Raw genomic sequence first — 21,993 nt, forward strand, 5'->3', positions numbered from 1 at the left:
ACTTGTGAGAAATGCTGTAGTACCATGTGTGGAACCGGCTGGTCGCAGTTGGGATGTTCTGCATAGTCAAAGAGAACTATGAACCATTTGAGTCTTTCTAGTGAAGTGTGCTGTCAAATTAACACTGCTAAACAACCCAATGCTCTGGGTGTTCCTAAGCCTGGGACTACCGGATGCTGAGACTGGAAACGGGATGGAAATAATTGCCCTGTTCCATTTATTCCCTCTGAAGCCTCTGGCACTGGCCATTGATGGAAGACAGGATGCTGGGCTAGGTGGACCAATGGTCAGACTCAGTAAGGGCATTCTTATGTTTTAACCCATCAGTGTATTGGGCTGGAGGAACTGTGCTGTTCAAACTGTTTCATAATACATTTAAAATAGCATTCAGTGTTCCGAATAAAGCTGTTGTCACATTCGTGGTTTGGCCTCACTTCTACTGGGCAGGTATGCAGTGTAGGTAGTCTCTCGGACTGTCAAAGGCTATGATCAGGTGTCTTGATGTGTTTGGCCCTGAGATGAAAGCCATGTTTGTGTCTCTTGGACCGTGAAGTACAAACATTTATCTGTAAAAGCAGCAGAGTCCTGTGGCACCTTATAGACTAACAGACGTATTGGAGCATGAGCTTTCTTGGATGCATCCGAAGTGGGTATTCACCCACGAAAGCTCATGCTCCAATACATCTGTGAGTCTATAAGGTGCCACAGGACTCTTTGCTGCTTTTACAGATCCAGACTAACACAGCTACCCTTCTGATACTAGAAACATTTATCTAAGTTATATCTGTTCTTATTGTAGCTGTGTTGGTCCCATGATATTAGAGATACAAGGTGGGTGAGGCAATGTCTTTTATTGGGCTCACTTCTGTTGGTAAGAGAGACAAGCTTTTGAGCCACACAGAGCTCTTCTTTAGGTCTGGGAAAGGTATTCACAGTGTCACATCTGTTCCATCTTGTATTTAGCTGTGACACTGGGAGTATCTTTCCCAGACCCAAAGAAGAGCTCTGTGTGGCTCAAAAGCTTGTCTATGTCACCAACAGAAGTGGGTCCAATAAAAGATATTCTTGTCTACCTTGTCTCTCTACTGAGCAGGAGTCAACATCATAAAAATAAAACATAGCAAAAGTGGCATATGCAGTCAATCTTGTTGGCAGCCCCTCGGCAGTGAGGCCGAGAAGGAATGGCGTTTGGGGCCCAAATCACTGTGTCCATCTATACCACACTCACTGTAGTAATTAAAGTACCCTGTCTATTCCATGCTCATAATAATAGGCAATATACCAGTCTCCTAGAACTGGAAGGGACCTTGAAAGGTCATCAAGTCCAGCCCCCTGCCTTCACTAGCAGGACCAGTTTTTGCCCAAGATTCCCTAAGTGGCCCCTCAAGGATTGAACTCACAACCCTGGATTTAGCAGGCTAATGCTCAAACCACTGAGCTATCTCTCCCCTTGCATATGCTACACAGATCATTCAGTTGGTAGTGTAAAATTCTTTGTGATCTAGTAGACATGTAGACAGTTATGCTAGGTTTTGGAAAATAAATCTATTCATGAGTGGGAAGCTTTCATGAGTGGCTAAAGGGAGCTATGCCAGAGTTTTTTTCAAAATTTAAATGTTAGTTTAGCAAATTCTTCTAGACCTAGTTTTTAAGATAATCTTCCAACAGGGAACTGTCATCTCCTAAGTCTGCAGAGACAGCATCATTGCCACTGTTATTCCTCTGAGCGTTGCCACAAACAGAAGAGTAGAATTAAGAAGACTGCATAATTTTACTTCTGCTCTTCATAACCCTTTATGCGGCAATGAAACTGTCAAGAGTCTTATCAGTTGCCCGCTACCCTTGGTGTCAAGCAGCATGACTACACTGTAGTTAAACATCTGCAGCTGGCCCTTGCCAGCTGACTTGGGCTCAGGCTAAAGGGCTGTTTAATTGCTGTGTAGCCATTTGGGCTTGAGCTGGAGCCCAGGCTCTAGGACCTTGGGAGGTTGGAGGGTCCCAGAGCTTAGGCTGCAGCCTAAATCACAATGGGTATATCTATACTGCACTTAAAAATCCGCACCCAGGCCAGCTGGCTTGGGCTTGGGCTTGGGCTTACTGAGGCTGCAGGGCTGTTTCATTGCAATGTAGACTTCCAGGCTCAGGTTGCAGCGGGAGCTCTGGGACCCTCGTAGGCTGAGCCCAGAAGTCTACAGTGCAATGAAACAACCCTGCAACCTGAGCCCTACAAGCCCGAGTCAGCTGGCATGGGCCAGCTGCAGGTTTTTGATTACAATGTAGACATACCCAGTGACTACCCTGTAATTAAACAGCCTCTTAGCCCAAGTCCTGCAAGCCTGAGTCAGCAGACACAGGCCAACCATGGGTGTCTAATTGCAGTGTAGACATAACCTTAGTAGCAGTAGAGCAGGGGTAGCAATTTTTTTTTTCTTCAAGGTTCAAATTTCTTGGTCAAAGTCCAGACTCCAGAGAAAATAATACAAAAATAACAATAATTACAGTAATAAGTTGTCAAAAGATTTTAGAGTCCATTCAAAACCATCTGACAGTCCGGATTTGGCCCACAGTCTTCCTATTGACTGCCCCTCCTGTGGATGCAGGAACTGGGATTATTAGCTAGAGAAGATAATCTAAAAAGCAGAGGTTAAGGGTGGTCATAGTGGTGGATGGATGGAAACCTGTCCCCTTTCTGTAGCAACCAGAAGTCTCAGGGGTAGAGGAGAAGGCACCAGAAAACTACTACTTTTTAGCAGGTGGAGGGGGCTGGGGTTTCAAATTTGCCAGGTATGTGCTATCCAGAAGCTGATACAAAAGATGGAGCCTATAAGCAGTATTCAGGGACAAGCACCCATGGTAGAAATGCAAGCACTTTACCCTTCCTACAGCTAGAGGTGACACTGGGGCTGGGTTTTTCAATCAGATCGTTGTTCTTGGACCTTGCTGCTGGAGTTCCTCTTCTAATTTTTCACACATACCTGCAGCTGGTAGGTTTAGTCTTCTGGTCAGTAGGTATCGTAACTTTTCTAGGACTAGGCATATGCTATGAAATGTAACTTCTGATTTTCTAAGGCCAGGTTTTTTTTATCATGCCCTATATTAATGTTTTGCTAAAGCTGCCCAGTGTTAGTGATTATTTGAGCTGTGACCAAACCGAGGCTCATGAGCTGTTTTACAGTTAAAGTATGGCTTGCGGACTCCCCAACACTTTCCCCCTATTCTCCTGCTACTAGACCTGGGGGAAGAGATCTTGGGGCTTCTGCCCTGCGGTGGGGTGGTGAGGCTAGAGGCTTCTGCCTTGCAGGGAATAGGGTCTTGGGGCTTTGGTCACATGTTCCAGCAGGAGCCACCCTGCAGGGCAGATTGTGCATGCCTTGTGGCTCTCGAACTCCTGAAGATTCTTGTATGTAGCTCGGAGGGTCAGTAAGTTTGGCCACTCCTGGATTATAGTGTGTGTAGTGGCAGTGCTATTTTGGCAGGTTATAGGTTTGTGTGAGTGAGGGGCAATGTATCAACCAATACGTGAGTGTTTCCAGTGGCAAGACACAGCCTTACCCTAAGGTGTTTCCTCTTTGTTGCATCTAAGGCACATAAAGTAGTTGAGGTGAGAAGAAAGGGAGCTAGCAGCCTCACGTGATGGTGATGCTGTGATAACTTCACCAGCTGGCTGGCTGGAGATACGGTGTTGAAAAAGTTGGGTTTGGCTTTTTTTTCCCCACACCCTAAACAGGCAGCGCTTGAAACTAGCCTAGATGCTGCTCCTGGGGAACAGCAGATTCTCAGATTGCAACGCCACTTAGCAGCATTAAGAGCCACTTGACACGTCGTTCTGCACAGTTCATAGTGAGAGAGCTTGTGCAAGTTTAAGAGCTGGCATTCTGTGTGTTCAGTTCCATGGCTTCTAGCATGTGGGTAACCATCAATGATTTGTTTTATTATTTAGGTAGTGGCTCCAATCCCTTCCAGCATTTGGAGAAGAGTGCTGTCCTTCAAGAGGTATGAACAGAAAGTATATTATGAAATTGCTATAGCTTTGGGCTGGATGTTTTAGTGACCTAAGTAACAAGTTTGAAGTATCTGGACTGATGCATGGTCAATTAATCCTTCCAAGGTAGATAAAATAAACTGAGTGCACATGCAGTTTACTGTGTGGGGATCTTTCAGATCAGACCCAGGAAGTCAGAGGACCTGTTTAATTTGCATGGACATTAAAGATCCAGTGGTCCTTACGGAAGAGGCTGTTTTTCTGTGTCCCTATTGTCATGCCATGCAGCATGCTTTTCAGTAGTAGTTCGCCTGGCTACATCTGGGCACCCTAGAGGTGGCTAGCTGTATGTTAGTGCAGTTATATGTATATGGTCAGTGAAGAGTTTGGGGCTCTTTTTGGATACAAAGAGCTATAAATGTGAAAGTAGACTAATTAATTTCACCTTCAGGTTCCCTTGCACTAGTACAGTGCTTCAGTGTTTGGTTGCAGATGCTGGAAAGGAAACTTTTAAAATCTAAACTAAACTGACATATAGAAAACCCAAAGACATCCAATATTAATAGAAATTCCCAATCTTTGCCACTGATTGGCTATATGATTAGAACCCAGGAACCTGAGATCCAGTCCTTGGTTCAAATCCCTTCACAACCATCTGTCTAACACAGAGTCCATTTTTCAGCTAAGTGCTTTTATTAATTGGCATCCATGTTAAGATGTAGTATACAATAAGACTGCTTGGGTGAAATGAGTTATCCTGATCCCATGGGGTGAGTTGGTAAATTGTTACCAATGAATTATGCAATAATGCAATATTTTTTGCTGTGTCTGCAGGCTCGCATCTTTAATGAGACTCCCATAAATCCACGAAGATGCCTGCATATACTTACCAAGATCCTTTACTTACTGAACCAGGTAAGTGGATCTTCCTAACCCAAACACACACCTAGGATTAGTCTTTTCTGATTTAAAAAAAGTTTAGCATGAAAGAATTACTGTACTTTAAGGATAGCAAAACAACTTGTACTTTATGCTGTCAGTCTAGAGGGCAGCTTATTAAGGGTAACAGACATTGAAGCCTATTATATAATGTTATGATCTTGGTTTTGATTTTCAGCTTTCCTTGGGGGAGATGAGACGTAGCTTACTGAAGCTTTGAAGACTTTTTATGATAGACTTCTGGGAGCTGCATCCCATTTATGCCTGTTTACAGTGATGCCGTGTTAGCCAGAACCAGCCTTCTCATATTGTAGAAATAGCCATGTTTAAACAAGAGTATGAACAATAAAATGGTTGGGTAATGATTGTCACATGTTCTTTCTTTGCCTATGTAGTGAACAGGAATCCATGTTGAGGAATTATGTTTAGCTTAGATACCTAAATGTCTGTGAGTACATGAAATATGGACTGCAGGGGGCACTATTTAATACTCACGTGTGACCAGCAGGAATTACAAGGTCCAACATGTTCTGCTGCATCTGAATCAGCACAGGTTTTATATTGGAAAATCCTAGGAGAATCCTCTTCTCAGTTGACAATATCTTAAAACAAAAACCATAATGCCTGCCGCTGTAAAGACAGCAGAGGGAGCACAGGTTAATTAACAAACTCTGTACACTGCTACCTTGATATAACACCACCTGATATAATATGAATTTGGATATAACATGGAAAAGGAGTGATGCGGGGGAGGGGGCTGCGCACTCCGGTGGATCAAAGCAAGTTCAATATAACACGGTTTCACCTATAACGCTGTAAGATTTTTTGGCTCCCAAGGACAGCGTTATATCGAGGTAGAGGTGTATCATGGATGATTATCCTGTTAAAACAAGCTACTTAAAAAGTATAATTAGATTGTCTTGTGCTCTATAAGAAACACAAGGTGAAGAAGGGAGTGTTTCTAAAATGGGGAAAAGATTTAAAAAAGAGAAAAAGGTTTAGAGACAGAGGATGGAGTCCAAGGATCGAAGTGGGCATTATAGACGAGAGAGAGCTAAAAGAGAAAACTACTGGACAGTTAAGTTTTGACTGGTTTCTAACTTCTGCTGCTTGCATGTTCTCCTTAGGGTGAACATTTTGGAACTACTGAAGCCACAGAAGCATTCTTTGCAATGACCAGATTATTTCAGTCTAATGATGTAAGTCTCTGTATTTAAGGAAAAATGTTTCACGTGCTTTTGGTCTGCATTGTACCCTCAGTGGGATCTTTGTGAACCCTCTGATAGTAGCAGAAATTGTGAGGTGTTCATAAATAGTCCCATTGCTCTGATATAAGTACATTAGATAGAGGAATGTGCTCAGTTTGAAAGCACAATATGAGCCTTAGTTTCTTGCCTCTCAAAATTAAGAAACTGCTGAGCTTCAGTTCATCTGCAAATTTGACATCATCAGTTCAGGATTAAACAAAGCCTGTGAATCGCTTGCCAACTGCAAAAGCAGTTTCTCCTCCCTTGGTTTTCACACCTCAACTGCTAGACGAGGGCCTCATCCTCCCTGATTGAACTAACCTCATTATCTCTAGCCCGCTTCTTGCTTGCGTATATATACTTGCCCCTGGAAATTTCCACTACGTGCATCCAACGAAGTGGGTATTCACCTACGAAAGCTCATGCTCCAATACGTCTGTTAGTCTATAAGGTGCCACGGAATTCTTTGCTGCTTTTACAGATCCAGGCTAACACGGCTACCCCTCTGAAAATTAAGATGGTGTTGTTTACAGACTAGCGCTCCAGCATTCCTGAGAAAGGAGTTTGACTCATGGGTAAACCTGCTAAAAGCAAAGAGATTAGAATGTTTTCAAAGCATTGGGTTATGTTTTTGGCTAAGATGTATGTCGTACCATTTAATATCTGATATGTTCTTCTTTGAGTGTTTGCTCATGACCATTCCAGTGTTGGTGCGTGCTCACCTCGAGCACTGCCGCAGGAAAGTTTTCCCTCAGTAGTACCTGTCAGCTCAGCTCTGGTGCCCCCTGGAGTTACACTCTCATAGCACCGGTATAAAGGGCCCTGCTGACTTACCACCCCCTCGGTTTCTTCTTTCAGCCCATGACGGTTGCTGCATTTGTGTTTCGTTCTTACTTCTGCAAGTACTCCTCTGTGGAATCTCTCTACTCCTGGTGTATATAGGTTATTGTAGTTTAGCAGTAAATTTCAGTTATTAGTTAGTTAACTACGCCAAGTGGCTGGGGGAAGCTCGTGTGCAGGAGCAGTGCAAGATTTGTAGGGAATTTAAGCCTCGCACAAAGAAGGATAGGGATGCTAGACTTCGCTCTGTCCTCCTGGAGACAGTGCTCTGATGTCCATCGGAGCCAGGACATTCGGACTCGGCACCAAGTACCTCAGCCTAGGTGAGGAGCATCCTGGCCTGACTTTAAGACACCTGGCGCCATTCCCCATCTCTGGTTCTGAGGAGAGACACTCCAACTGCATCTAAGGAACCCCAGCATTGTCAAGCGTCTCCGGGGCCCAAGAAAGATGCGCCAGCAAGAGTCACTAGGCACTGTTCATCATCGCCGGTGCCTAAGTGTCAGGCTAATCTCAGACACTGAGATCGGCGCCACAGAGGGATGCTGTCAGGGTACGACCTGGGTCGGCCCACCCTGTGGCACTGGCATCCTATGCCACACCGTTGATTCCAGTCTTGGAACGGGAGCTGTTGAGTCCGGCACTGACAGACTCGCCATTGCGAGAGAGGCATTGGAGCCTCATGACCCTGTTGGTGCCATTTACACTGCAGGCCTTCATGACAGTGAGGACTGTACTGGTGCTACTGGTACAGTTGTCCCGGCCATAGGGGAACTGTTCAGGGCAGCACTGACAAGGCAGACCTCTGCAGGCTCAAGGCCACAGATTGTTTAGAAGGGGAAACAGCCATGAAGGCTCAGTCCCTGTCCCGTTCCTCCCAGCACCGTTCATTGGCACTGGTCAGCACTGCTACAACCTGGTCTCTGGAGGGATCCTTAGAGATAGACTCGGAGGTGGAGTCTTACATCTTGCGGAGAAGCTGGCACTGCCAGTCTAGATACTATCCGGCTGTAGACCCGAGTCAAGGGGTCCCACCAGTGGCGTGGCCACCAGGGCAGTAGCAGTTCCCCGTGCAGTGGCATTTCTGGAACCCCTTAGCATTCCCAGTGCAGCTGGGGTCCCGTTCCAGGAGGTCATGTTTGGTGGCTTTGGAGCCTGGACAACCTCCACCACCAGAACATGATCCAGGCTCCAGTACCAAGGCCAGTGACATGTATCATGAAATGGCACCACAGGATCTGGATGGTGCCGAGGGCAAAGAGCAGAGCCGGTCCAAGCATCCTTCCCTTCCCCAGATGAGTCAGTCATGGGAACTGATGTTGTGCCCCTGCAGGAGGATTATAAGGCACATCAAGAGCTTCTAAGGAGGGTAGCTCAAAACCTGGGGATCCTGGTGGAGCAAATTAGGGAATCCTCCTACTCTCTTGTGCACATACTAGCGGCAACAGGCCCCGCTAGAGTTCCACTGCCCTTGAGCGAATTAGCCATGGACCCCATCAGGGTTCTGTGGCAGATTCCAGCGTCCCTGCAGCCAGTGGCAAAAAGGACTGAGAGGAAATATTTTTTCTTGGCAAAAGAATTTGAGTTCCTGAACACGCACCCACCAGTGGGTTCGTTGGTGGTGTCGGCTGCCAACCAGCAGGAAAGGCAGAACCAACAGGAACCAATGCTGAAGGCCAAGGATGCCAAAAAGTTAGACCTTTTTGGGAGCAAAGTCTATTCCACAGGGGGTCTCTAGCTCAGGATTACCAACCAGCAGGCACTCCTGAGCTGGTACCATTTCAATGCCTGGGACTCTGAGAAAAAGTTTAAGGAGTTGCTGCCTCAGGAAACGAGACAAGAATTCACGGCTCTCATAGAGGAAGGCATGGCTGTGGCAAAAGCGTCCCTACAGGCATCCCTGGGTGCAGCGGCCTCGGCAGCATGCTCCAAGGCTTGGGCAGTCACAATGTGCATTCGTGGCACACGTTCCTATCCAGGACATCTGTAGAGCAACAATGTTGTATTCAGTCCACACTTCTGCATCTCACTATGCCATCACTCAGCAGGCCAGAGTTGACGCTGGATTTGACAGAGCAGTGCTACAATCTGCTTGTCAGTGAACTCCGAACCCACCTCCTACACGTGCTTGGCAGTCAGCAACGTTGGAATGGACATGAGCAAGCACTCGAAGAAGAAAAAAACGATTACTAACCTTCCATAACTCTTGTTCTTTGAGATATATTGCTCATGTTCATTCCAAAACCCACCCTCCTACCTCTCTGTCGGAGTTAGTTGGCAAGAAGGAACTGAGGAGATGACGGGTTGGCAGGGCCCTTTATACTGGTGCTTGGGAGCATGACTGAAGCGGGCAACAGAGCCAACACAACAGATACCACTGAGGGAAAAACTTTCCAGCGATGTTGCTCAGGGCATGCACACACCTACATTTGAATGGACATGAGCAACACATGTCGAAGAACAACAGTTATGTAAGGTTAGTAACCAAATTTTCTCTGAGGAAACATGGGAAAATTGTATCTTCTCGGGGAGTGGACAGAGTTTGATGGTCTCTTTCATCTCTGCTAGAATCCTAACTTACTGTTATATTAGTGTATTATTCATAGGGAAAATTTTATAAGCAACCTCGTAAGAACATAAGAATGGCCAAACTGGGTCAGACCAATGGTCCATCTAGCCCAGTATTCTGTCTTCTGATGGCCTGTGTCGGGTGCTTCAGAGTGCTTCTGCCCAGATGCAAAATATCACAAATGTCAGATTTTTGTGACCTTTCTTAAATCCAGATTCTGCAATACCAATTTCTCTTGTACTGTGAGCCTATTAGGCTTCATCATTTGCCTTCAAATAGTTATATTTAGGGTGTAAATATTGTTATTTTATGCATGTTTCTTCCATTTGAAATTGGAAATGGGGAGTCTTGTTGAAAAGTTTCTAATTAATTATAATACACAATATGAGTGACTATCTCGGTACTGAACAGTCTTAAAATGTGATTTCTGTCATGGCTAACCAGTGAAATCTCTTGCTGTTCTCTTATGATCTGCACAGGGTCCCATTTAAAGTAATATCGCTTTGATTTAACTTAATTGTAATGAAGGGTCAAAACTTGTTCTGTTAAAACTCTAGCTACTGTAGATTTAAAATACCCCAAAACATTTAACCTTGAAAAATGAATAATCACTTTAGGAAGTTTCACAAAAATTGTATGCTGGTATCAGAAGTATATAGACTAAACTAACTGTATTCTTGCCTAGTTTGCCTCACCAGTGTGGACAGGCATATTGTACTAGCCAAGTTATTCTATGGATTTGGGCAATAACATGTAACATTGCGGGAATCCTGTTAGCAGAAGTGTGTAGCTTCCAAGTTTCTAGTCTTTGTATAAGCAGCTTTCTATGAAAGTTGCTATAGTGGTTAGTGTTATTTTTAAGATCGTATAATTGAAGGGCGGAGGGAGGAGTATTTGTCTGTAGTAACTAGAGTTAAATATTGTTTCTAAGTAGGCAAGTCTTTAATGCTTTTTGTGATAAACTCCCACAGCAAACCTTGAGGAGAATGTGCTACCTTACTATCAAAGAGATGGCCAACATTTCTGAGGATGTCATCATTGTCACCAGCAGGTATTAGAAAAATCCAACTACAGGTTTCTAAAGCAAATAATTAAATGTTACTGTATTGTTACTTCAGCTGCTGCATTTTTCACAAGGTTGGCTCCCTGATCTGTATAAAGTGGACAGCCAGGAAAACCAAACATGTTCTATGAAATTGGGTGCATCATCAAATCTACAAAGTGAGCTGTATTAACTTCTTTAAGCTGTGGTTGTAAACAGAAAAGTGACTAAAGCATAAAATGATTATTTCTTGCTAAGCATATCTTCTCCCTGTCATAACTGCGGAACGTTTCTGATTAAAAAGAAGCTTGTACCTTCTGTTCACCCTACAGAGAGATTGAACTGGGTTATAGTCTGACTGACTTCATCAACAGAACTATCAGGTTCTGGCCACAGAATCTTTGTTACTGTATGTAACTAATGTAAGAGCCAGACTCCAGACAGATTTTCAGATCCTAGATAGAACTGGTAGCTTGGCAGTTGGAAAGAAGTAATATTTTTAACTAGTAAACCCAATTAATTAGCCATTTAGTATGTCGTTTTTAGTGTCAAAATCCATGGAGCTAGAGGAAACAGGAATACAGTAGGACAGCCAATTTTGTCCAAAAAAATCAAGTTCTAGGCTTATGGTAATGGAATCTTTTTAGTTTCGGTTCTGTATTATGGATTTGTGTACTTCTGCTCTGTAGTGCCAAATGTAAATGATTCACGGGTGCTGTCTAGCCAGTAGTGGGTCTTAGCAGTTGCAAGATAATCACTTGAATGATGGCTTATAAAAATAACAAGCTATGTTTTTTAGAAAGGATGTGGTACCATAATATAAATATTTAGTAATATAACAACAATGATATTAACAATCTGTTTTAATTATTCTAGTTTGACCAAAGACATGACCGGGAAGGAAGATGTATACCGAGGCCCGGCCATTAGGGCTCTCTGTAGAATCACTGATGTAAGTACAGAACAATCGCATGAGTGAGGGAGAGAATCAGTTTGAGTGGGTTTGGAAAAGAGGAACATCTCTTTTGCAGAATGCCCTGTTGGAGTAATGAGCAGCCTCTTTGGGTGGAACTGTTTTTAAAGAATGAGGTTTAGATCTAGTTTTACCACTCCAGAAGATGTGCCAAAATTTCTCTCTAACTCCACAGAGAAGCATCTTGGCTAGCAGACTGAACATGGGATAAGGGGACAAGAATTTTAGTTATAATTCCAGCTCCAACACTGCCTTGCTCTGTAGCTTTGGTCAACTTAACTTCCAGGGAGCAAGCACACTCTACCTGGCTACCTCACAGAGGTGCGTGTTGCAAGGATTGACTGTAATGTCATTAAAGCAGTCTAGGTGCCATCTTCAAGGTGCATGTTCTGTTCCCTTGTTGCATTTGTAAATACATGTAAATACTGTGTATATTTTTGTGTCTCTTTGAAATTACATTGGTTAGTGCATTGATCACATCCTGCTTCCAGAAATGAACACCACGTGTTGCTTTTCTTTCATTTCATAGGGTACAATGTTGCAGGCCATTGAGAGGTACATGAAGCAGGCCATCGTGGATAAAGTCCCCAGTGTATCAAGTTCGGCTCTAGTGTCTTCCTTAGTAAGTGCAGAAATAGCATTACATTAATCTGGTTTATTTAGTTATGACAGAGGAAGTGTTGAGTGTTCTGTGCTTAGCTCTGCCCTGCCTACATCTTAGTTATTGTTCCTCCTCCTATTTCCTTTCTCTTTGCCCAGTCCTGTCTTCTCCTACTTTGGGATTTCTGCCTTTCACTTCCCATGCCCCAAGCAGGCTTCTTCCTTAGCACTAATTACTTTTATTCCATATCTTAATAGCTCATTTTGTGTTTGTATTTAATGTAGAGCATTAGCTCCTCTGGGCAGGGACTTGGTTTGCAAGTGCTGCACCCACCTGTGCCTCTGTATAAATAAGAAATGTTTATCGATTCTGTTATTATTTAAGTACCAACAAGCATGCTTGGCTCTGTACAATCACTGATGGTCTCTGCCCTGATAACTCAACGGTGTAAGATGAATATAGAGAGGACAAGATACATTGGGAATGTAGCAGGAAGGAATTAGCTTTATATTTGTATTGTAATCTCCCTCCCTCCTCCTCTTAAGCAGTGTTGGGTGGGAGAAGGTGCTTGCATGGTGCAGGGGGAAAATGAGGGTGAGGGTCTGACTCGCTGTACTCTATTTTGTGTTTAACATCTTTATTATGGTAGTGTCTAAGAGCTACCCAAATGTAAAGCCCCATTGTGTTAGGTACTGTACCAGCACAGAGTGGGAGACGGTCCCCTGCCCCAAAGAGCATACAGGCTAAATAGACAGACTCAGTGTGGGGAAAGTGATAGAACTCACCAGCACAGTGAACAATGTGATGGTTGCAAATGTCAGGTTAGTTCCACAATTTTTGTGTGTGTGATTTTACTTAGGAGGGGATCAAGTAAATGGAAAGAAAGCAGAAGGGAAGGTGTATGGGGGGGACAGGGCAGGGAAGAAGAGGCTAAGAGGGGCAGCTGGTGAGTGAAACTGAGGTGAAGACACTGAGGGAGGAAGAAGGTTGGTGCAAACAGCCAATCAGCACAGGGCAAAGAAAAGCCAATTAAAACTGTATAGTTCTCTGAATATGCAGAGGTCTAAAGGTCCCTGCTTTGGTTGGTTCTGCCCCTGCCAGCTAGAGGGACTGGCTGGTTCCTCTAAGCAACCCACATGGGTGGGAGGGGAGGCATCACATGGGTCCTAGTGCCCCAGAGTTTGGAGGATCTCGCTGCAGTTTTGTGTGCTATGGGGAAGTGATGGCCCCAGCTGGGTCCCGTTATACTTCCTCAGTCCAGGGCAGCAGTCCCTGGGATTGGGAGATGCACATAAGGAAGGCAGTGGGAGGAGGACTTGTAGGGCAATAAGGCTGGCATCTTCCGTAGAGCAAAGAGAGAGAGGAGGAGCATGATACACAAGGCCCAATAAGTAGGCAGAGTAGAGCTATGCAGGGCCTTGAAAGTTAGAACAAAAAGTTGCATTTGTGGCCAGTATTAAAGCTTTTTATGGGGCTAAAGGGGTAGGGTGGTAGACAATTTTAGTGCTTTCTCCTCTCTTGTTCTGATGCTAAGAAAACCCCACCAATTCTTTTATGTACAGGTGTCAACATTTAACAGAATGCAAAATACAAATTAGTTATTGCAGGGGATCTTATTGTTTTGTCTCAATGGCTTGGGGCAGAGTCCTAGACAGATAAATCATGGGTTATGCTAGTAATTTTTCTTAAAACTTCCCAGTAAATTATTATTATTATTAAAAAGGTGCTAGTAAAAGTCAGTGTTGTTCGTTTATAATGTTCTTTGTTTCTACTTCTAGCACATGATGAAGATAAGTTATGATGTGGTCAAACGGTGGATCAACGAAGCCCAGGAAGCTGCATCTAATGACAACATCATGGTGCAGGTATGCTTCAGAGCATAAGGTTGGTGTATCATGAGTGCTATAAACATGCTATACCATGCTTGTGGTTTTCTGTAATTTTTGTAATAAGTCCATGGAGTCCATATTTCAGAGCTTAACTTAGCTGATAGAACAATGCTTAAATAATGGGAAGCGCTACCCTTGGGCCCTCATCCTGCCATGTGATGTGGTGGGCAGATGTCTATTAACTTATGTGGGAGAGCATGGATGAAGGGATCCATCATCATGCAACACATTACAGGTTCAGGACCTTATTCATTTGTTCATTCAGTGTCACTAATCGCTGTAAGTAGCAGAAAATGTTAAGTTATTGAAGCAGTTATCATTTAATTACGGCAATTAGTAAAATTCATGACACCAGTCAATGTGATTACACTTAGAAAATTGCCTCTAACTTGCCATTCAAACTAATGGAGAATTTTTAAAAACACATGGACTTTCAGCAAAATAGGCATCCTTTTCTTTTTTAGGAAATGGTGAAAAATGAGTGTAAAAAAACTGAGGTTTTTCCACACTTAAAATGTTAGCTTCTTAATTATATGTGCAGTTTGGTATATCCCATTACCTTTTCCCCACTAATTTTCTCTGGTGGTTGGGACCTTATTTAGCTGAATTCGTGACCAGTCCAGATAGAAGGAGTTTTGTTTTGAATCTGAAATCTCTTTAGGGATTAATTTCAATGGATCAAACCAAAAAATCCCTACATCTCTTGGTTTTGGTCAAGAAAAATTACTGTTAGGACTATTGGAAAGACTCTAAGTCTGTGTTTGTAGAGGGACAGTTTTTAAATAAGTCTCTCAGGGACCTAGGAAATATAAAAATAATCATTGAAGGTTTAGGACAGGGGTCGGCAACCTTTCAGAAGTGGTGTGCTGAGTCTTCCGTATTCACTCTAATTTAAGGTGTTGCATGCCAATAATATATCTTAATGTTTTTAGAAGGTCTCTTTCTATAAGTCTATAATATATAACTAAACTATTGTTGTATGTAAAGTAAATAAGGTTTTAAAAATATTTAAGAAGCTTCATTTAAAATCAAACTAAAATGCAGAGTGTCACGGAGTCACCGGGCAATGCTCTGGAACTGCTCCCCACCAAGCCAGTCAGGACTTTGGGGAGCCTCCTCTCCCTTGGAGCAGACTTGTTCAGGGCAAGAAGCTCACACGTCTTCACCTCCTGCGTCTCTCCTTGGAGCATTCAGCATCCTCTGCCCCTCTGTGTGCTTCCCACAGCGAGCCCGCCTCAGTGGGTTCCTGGGGAAGCCACCGGGTCCCACACCCTCACTTTGCAGTCAGACGTGACTCAGCCAGCCAGTAAAACAGAGGTTTATTCGATGACAGGAACAGGGTCTAAAACAGAGCTTGTAGATACAGCGAACCGGACCCCTCAGCCGGGTCCATTCTGGGGGCAGTGAGCCAGACCCCCCAAATCTGCCCTCCACTCCTCGACCCCAGCCAACTCCAGACTAACAACCCCCCTAGCCCCTCCTCTCTGCTCTGCTCCTTTCTCGGGCCAGGAGGTCACCTGATCCCTTTGTCTCCAACACCTTCAGCTGGCACCTTTGCAGAGAAGGGGCCCAGGCCATCAGTTGCTAGGAGACAGAGTGCCAGGCATTTAGGTGCACTGTCCCTTTACTCTTCAGCAATCACATGCCCTTATCCCACCACCTAGATACTTAAGAACTGCATAGGGGACACTGAGGCACCAACACAGTATTCAGAGGAAACATCAAGAACATTCCCAGTTCGTCACACAGAGCCCCCCCGGACTAGTGGCCAGGACCCAAGCAGCATGAGTGCCACTGAAAATCAGCTCACGTGCCGCCTTCAGCACCCATGCCATAGGTTGCCTACCCCTGGTTTAGGGCATAATTGAGCTGACAACAGTTGGAATTTAGATCCTTACCCAAACACAGAAATCTACAACTGGATTTGTGATTTTCCAGATTCAGCTATTTATTAAGCCTTGATATAAATTAGGGTTGTTGATTAATTGCAGTTAACTCAGGTGATTAACTAAAAAAAAATTAATCGCAATTAATCACAGTTTAATTGCACTGTTAAACAATAGAATACCAATTTGAAATTTATTAAATATTTTGGATCGTTTTTCTACATTTTCATATATATTGTATTTGGTGTTGTTATTGAAATCAAAGTGTATATTATTTTTATTACAAATATTTGACCAGTAAAATAACAAACAAAAGAAATAGTATTTTTAAATTCACCTCATACACGTACTGTAGTGCAGTCTTTTTGTCCGGAAAGTGCAACTTACAAATGTAGATTTTGTTGTTGTTACATAACTTTTCTCAAAAACAAAACGATGTAAAACTTCAGAGCCTACAAATCCACTCAGTTCTTCTTGTTCAGCCAATCGCTAAGACAGACTAGTTTGTGTACATTTACAGGAGATAAGGCTTCCCTCTTCTTATTTACGGTGCCATCAGAAAGTGAGAACAGGCATTTGCATGGCACTTTTGTAGCCAGCATTGCAAGATATTTTTACATGCCAGATATACTATACATTCATATGCCCCTTAATGCATCGGCCGCCATTCCATAGGACATGCTGATGACACTCGTTAAAAAAACAATGCAATAATTAAATTTGTGACTGAACTCCTTGGAAGAGAATTGTATATCCCCTGCTCTGTTTTACCCACGTTCTGACATATATTACGTATTATAAGAATCTTGGATGATGACCCAGCACGTTGTTCATTTTAAGAACACTTTCACTGCAGATTTCACAAAACACAAAGAAGGTACCAATGTGAGATTTCTAAAGATAGCTACAGCACCCAAGATTAAAGACTCTGAAGTGCCTTCCAAAATCTGAGAGGGATGAGGTGTCGAATATGCTTTCAGAAGTCTTAACACTCTGATGCGGAAACTATAGCACCCAAACCACCAAAAAAGAAAATCAGTCATCTGTTGGTGACATCTGATTCAGGTAATGAAAATGAATATGCGTCAGTCCACACTGCTTTCGATCATTAGTGAGCAGAATCCCTCATCAGCATGGACGCATGTCCCTGGGAATGGTGGTTGAAGCACAAAGGGACATATGGATCTTTAGCGCATCTGGCATGTAAATGTCTTGCAACGTCGGCTACAACAGTGCCATGAGAACACCTGTTCTCAATTTCAGATGACATTGTAAACAAGAAGTGGGCAGCATTATCTCCTGCATTGTAAACAAACTTGTTTGTCTGAGCAATTGGCTGAACAAGAAGTAGAACTGAGTGGACTTGCAAGTTCTACAATTTTACATTGCTTTATTTTGGAATGCAGTTTTTTTTTGTACATAATTCTACATTTGTAAGTTCGACTTTCATGATAAAGAGATTTCACTACAGTACTTGTATTTGGTGAATTGAAAAATATTATTTATTTTGTGTTTTTTACAGTGCAGATACTTGTAATAAAAGATGAATATAATGTGAGCACTGTACACTTTGTATTCTATGTTGTAACTGAAATCAATATATTTGAAAATGTAGAAAACATCCAAAAATATATTTTAATAAATGATATTCTGTTATTGTTTAACAGTGTGCTTAATCATTCATTTTTTTAATCGCTTGGCTGCCCTAATATAAATTAATCTACTCTGGAGAAAAAGCTTGGGCAGTAATTAAAAGGCAAAATAAAGCAAGCCCACTTTGGAATCACTCTATAAAATGGGGATAATACTTAGCTGCCTCAAGGGTATTTTCAGGGTTATTTGATGTTTGTAAAGCAGTTGGGATCCCTCAGATGGAAGGTGCATTGGAAATGCACGTACTATTTCTATGCAGCCTGGTTTTGTAAATGGGTACATTTGATGTTCCAGTGGCAAGCCCTGTCAGGGTTGTGGACAGGTTGGTTTTATAGATCTTTCCCTCTCTAATATCTGGTTCTGACATCTTTCCCCTTAAGGACCATGCGGGAACAGCTGGAACTGTAGTTCTAATCATCTGGAAGTAACTTGTTTTCATATAAAGATGGCAAGGTACTTTTAGGAAATAGCTGGTCTGATTACTTATGGCACTCAGAAAATGTGGTAATATCAAATCCTTCCTAAGGGAACATGTATTTAAGGTGTTTAGTTTTGTTAGGAACTGTCCTTATACGTATATCATATTTTCCCTCTGATTTTGTAGTATCATGCATTGGGGCTGCTTTACCACCTCAGGAAGAATGATCGCCTTGCAGTTTCCAAGATGCTGAATAAATTCACCAAATCTGGACTGAAATCTCAATTTGCATACTGCATGCTGATCCGAATTGCCAGCCGGCTTCTGAAAGAATCTGAAGAGGGGTAAGAGTAGAATCAATCATCTAAAAATATGGTGGTGTATAAACACTAAGAATAGAGAAACAACTTGGGGTAACAACAGAGTGTAACTGAGAGTAAAGGGATAGATTAGACTGAATTTCAAAAAAAAATCTTCCTGACCATGTGCTTTTTCATTGTGGCAGAGTCTCCCGAGGGAATTGGGGAGCCTCTGCTATTTGGGACACTTAAAACAAGACTATACAGCAATAAAAACATCCATTAAGAATCTATTTGTACTGGCAGAGAGATGGACTTGTTGATCAGAGGTCTCTTTCCATCTGATTTTTCATCCTAGTAGAATAAAGATTGTAGTGTTTAAGACTTTAAACTCTGGATTGAAGGACTTTTATCAGTGAAAATGGTTGCTTACTGGATGTGATCTACAATAAATATCAAGATGTTTCTCTTCTAAATGTATCCCTTCTGACTTGTTAAAGATTGAATGGGTGTTTGAACAAATTTAGAGATTAGAGTACTAGCTAATAGAACCATAGTATAGTGTGCTATTGGGTAGCCAAGAATTAGTCTCGTATTACAAGTGGGGAAACATGGTAATGTGAATGATTTGAGCCATGTTCTAGCAGAGTCAATACTGTAACTTATAACTTTAGCGTAAAAAAAAAAAAATCTGATTGCATATCTGTCCCCAGATAAGAGATCCATGTAGTGTCACAGAAGAAGTTGTTTATAAATATTTCATCATGTTACTAAGAAAATAAAGAGTGCTTCTGTTTGAAATTGTGTGCGCTCCATTTCATTGGCAGGCATGAGAGTCCATTGTTTGACTTCATTGAGAGCTGTCTGCGAAATAAACATGAGATGGTTATTTACGAAGCTGCCTCTGCAATCATCCATCTTCCAAACTGTACACCAAGGGAGCTGGCCCCTGCTGTGTCAGGTCAGTCAAGGAATGAACCCTTTGTACCCTCTGCTGCTGGGATGTTCTGGAAATACTTTATTGCTGCAGTATTTGTTGGCTAAGATATTTTAAAGATGAAGGAGATCAGGGTATGTTTGGTTTGTCATACTGTAGGACTGAGGATAGGCAAGGTGGCAGAACACAGAACCAAGAAATTGAAGAGCAACATCTGCTATACTATACATTAAAATATTAACTACTAATAAGAATACATTTTCTCTCATCTGCAACTATAATTTTTCCTGACTCTCTCTGCTAAATTAGAAACAATTGGATGGGAAATGACTTGGGCTTTGGAGAGAAGGTTCAAGAGACTGGTCACCAGAAGGGTACCAAATACTTTATCCTCTCCCTGACTGAGGAAAGCCAGGGTGTGGGGAGGGGAGAGAGGAAGATTTTGGGGAGGGTAGATTGGTAGATATGAACTCCAAGTGGTAGAAAAGCTTATGTCTTTGAAATAAGCTGAAAGCTGGGAGGTGAAATTTAAATTGGATTAGGATACTAGGAAACTGTTCATGGATGGTGAATGTAACAGTATGAGGAGATAGATAGCAATACTTATTTGACTAGAACCTTTAAATGCCCCAACAGTAGAGCCAGCCTATGTGTGCGGACCACTGGACATCCTTCTCTCTCTAGTTGCCCCTGCTTCTTCGAGGTGTATGTCTCAGCATGAAACTAACTTGAATTGTGTAATGCTTGTGTGATTCACTCTCAATGTACTGGAGTGTGGTAGTTCTCCTGCATCATCCAGAACCTGTTGCCCCTTGTGTGTCACCTGAGGTAATTCTCTGCTGCGCTTTTGAAGTGTATCCTGGTCACAAGGGTTGTTGGTCTTTCTCCCAGGCATGCTAGTGTCTGGATTTGCAGCATTGAAAGCCAGTGTCTATTGAAACACACTACTCTGTAAACTCCAGCATTATAAGTCACTTCTCTAAATGCTTTATTTTCAGTGTTGCAGCTCTTCTGTAGTTCTCCCAAACCTGTCTTGAGATACGCAGCTGTAAGGACCCTTAACAAGGTGAGTTTCTGAGAACTCTTAAACAAGTGTTAAGGTATAAAACTTAGTGTGCAAAGCATTGAAGGAAACCAAACTTCTATGTGAAAAAGTGATTCCTAAGGAAGTAGGGCTGTTACTCATGTGATTACTGTATGAGCAGTCTCTCCATGCTGACAATCAGCCTTCCATTACAACGAAAAGCTATCCGATAGTAGTCAGGCTAATGATGCTCAGTTGTGGACCAAGGGACTTGTGCACCTTATAGTTGGATAACTTGTGATCTGCTATAGCTGTAAATCAGTGCTTTCTACCATAGGAAAGTTGGGATTCTGAAGTTTGGGGTACAAAGCATTAATCTCTAACTCTTGTGATTTGGCTGCCTGTATATAGTTTCTGAATTGGAAGAATGTGGGGTGAATAAAACAGTAATCTGATCTGATTTCAAGCTGGCGAACTGCAAAGGCTAGGAACACATAAATAGAGCAACGCCAGCGCTTACAACACCAACCAGCCCTTCCAAGTGTCCTACGCTGGTGTAGGACATGTAACCATGACTCCTTCTACTGCTGGCTCTGCTAATTATAACTGCCTGCTATTTACAGTTAAAGGAGTTATTTCTGCAGCTTAAGTGAGAGCCTGAGGCTGTGTGTTTGAAGCTCAAAGGGGTCTCTGGTGTGTGTGGTCCCTGCTGACAGCCGTGGCCTATGTGTATTTGGCCAGTTTGTTCTGTAAGCACTAAGCCCTGATGAATGAACAGAAAGCAAATGTTCTGATCCTTGCTCTAGGATATTATTGCCCGATTTACTTTCTTTCCAGGTGGCCATGAAGCACCCATCCGCAGTAACTGCTTGCAACCTGGACCTGGAAAACCTTATTACTGACTCAAACCGCAGCATCGCTACTCTGGCCATCACCACACTCCTGAAAACAGGGAGCGAGAGCAGCGTAGACAGGCTCATGAAACAGATCTCCTCCTTTGTGTCAGAAATATCAGATGAGTTTAAGGTGAGGCATGGGAGGCCTTTGACCTTTACTACTGCAGATTTTCCTCCTCCTGTTTTATGAAGCTTTTCCAGCTGCAGAGAAGCCTTCAGTCATTTAGCCTTGTACCATGAAGCCAGCTGGCATTTCTTGAGATATAGTCTGTTAACAGCAGAGGGCCACCTTTCTGCTTCTCTTCCTTTTTCCCAAAGATCCTATGGGATAAGAAACACACTGTCTGCTGTTGACTGAACTGCAATGCACTCTAAGCACCACTGTAGCAAGGAACTGTCCATTGTAACTGTCTTGTGGGAGGAAGGGTTTTGATAATGATCCTTATGTATATCCAGCACATTTGACCCAGGTGTACCACAGCACACTTTGCAGTCTGATAGTTCACATGGTCTCTAAACTATATCAAATTCCAGAATAAACATACCAAGGCTGGTCATTCGGCAGTCAAGAAATACCAAAATGAAGGCTGCTAACACATTCTAACCTCTTTCCCCTGTGTACTTCCGATCAGCCTTTAATAGCATAATCACATACTGTTCCTCTGGACCCCAGAATGAGGCAGAGATCTGCAGGAGATGCCCCTCTTAACATTATTGGTTAATTTTTTCACATGGGGCACTGGAGGACACACACTGTAGTGATACAGCAATTGCTTCACCCACATACACCCCCAGTGA

At 42.8% G+C, this 21,993-nt stretch overlaps 1 protein-coding gene across 1 annotated transcript in view; it reads left to right on the forward strand.

Moving 5' to 3' along the window:
- Window positions 1–21,993, forward strand: part of COPG2 (coatomer protein complex subunit gamma 2) — a 37,700-nt gene that overhangs the window by 1,230 nt on the left and 14,477 nt on the right. Inside the window, exons 2-12 of the mRNA XM_030579058.1 lie at window positions 3,941–3,993; window positions 4,817–4,897; window positions 6,049–6,120; window positions 10,549–10,628; window positions 11,496–11,571; window positions 12,122–12,214; window positions 13,972–14,058; window positions 18,226–18,383; window positions 19,166–19,299; window positions 20,274–20,341; window positions 21,137–21,325. Of these exons, the coding sequence (XP_030434918.1) occupies window positions 3,941–3,993; window positions 4,817–4,897; window positions 6,049–6,120; window positions 10,549–10,628; window positions 11,496–11,571; window positions 12,122–12,214; window positions 13,972–14,058; window positions 18,226–18,383; window positions 19,166–19,299; window positions 20,274–20,341; window positions 21,137–21,325 (1,091 nt within the window). The remainder of the gene's footprint in view (window positions 1–3,940; window positions 3,994–4,816; window positions 4,898–6,048; window positions 6,121–10,548; window positions 10,629–11,495; window positions 11,572–12,121; window positions 12,215–13,971; window positions 14,059–18,225; window positions 18,384–19,165; window positions 19,300–20,273; window positions 20,342–21,136; window positions 21,326–21,993) is intronic.

The sequence above is a fragment of the Gopherus evgoodei genome, chromosome 1 (genome assembly GCF_007399415.2).
Source record: "Gopherus evgoodei ecotype Sinaloan lineage chromosome 1, rGopEvg1_v1.p, whole genome shotgun sequence".
NCBI classification, from domain to species: Eukaryota; Metazoa; Chordata; order Testudines; family Testudinidae; genus Gopherus; species Gopherus evgoodei.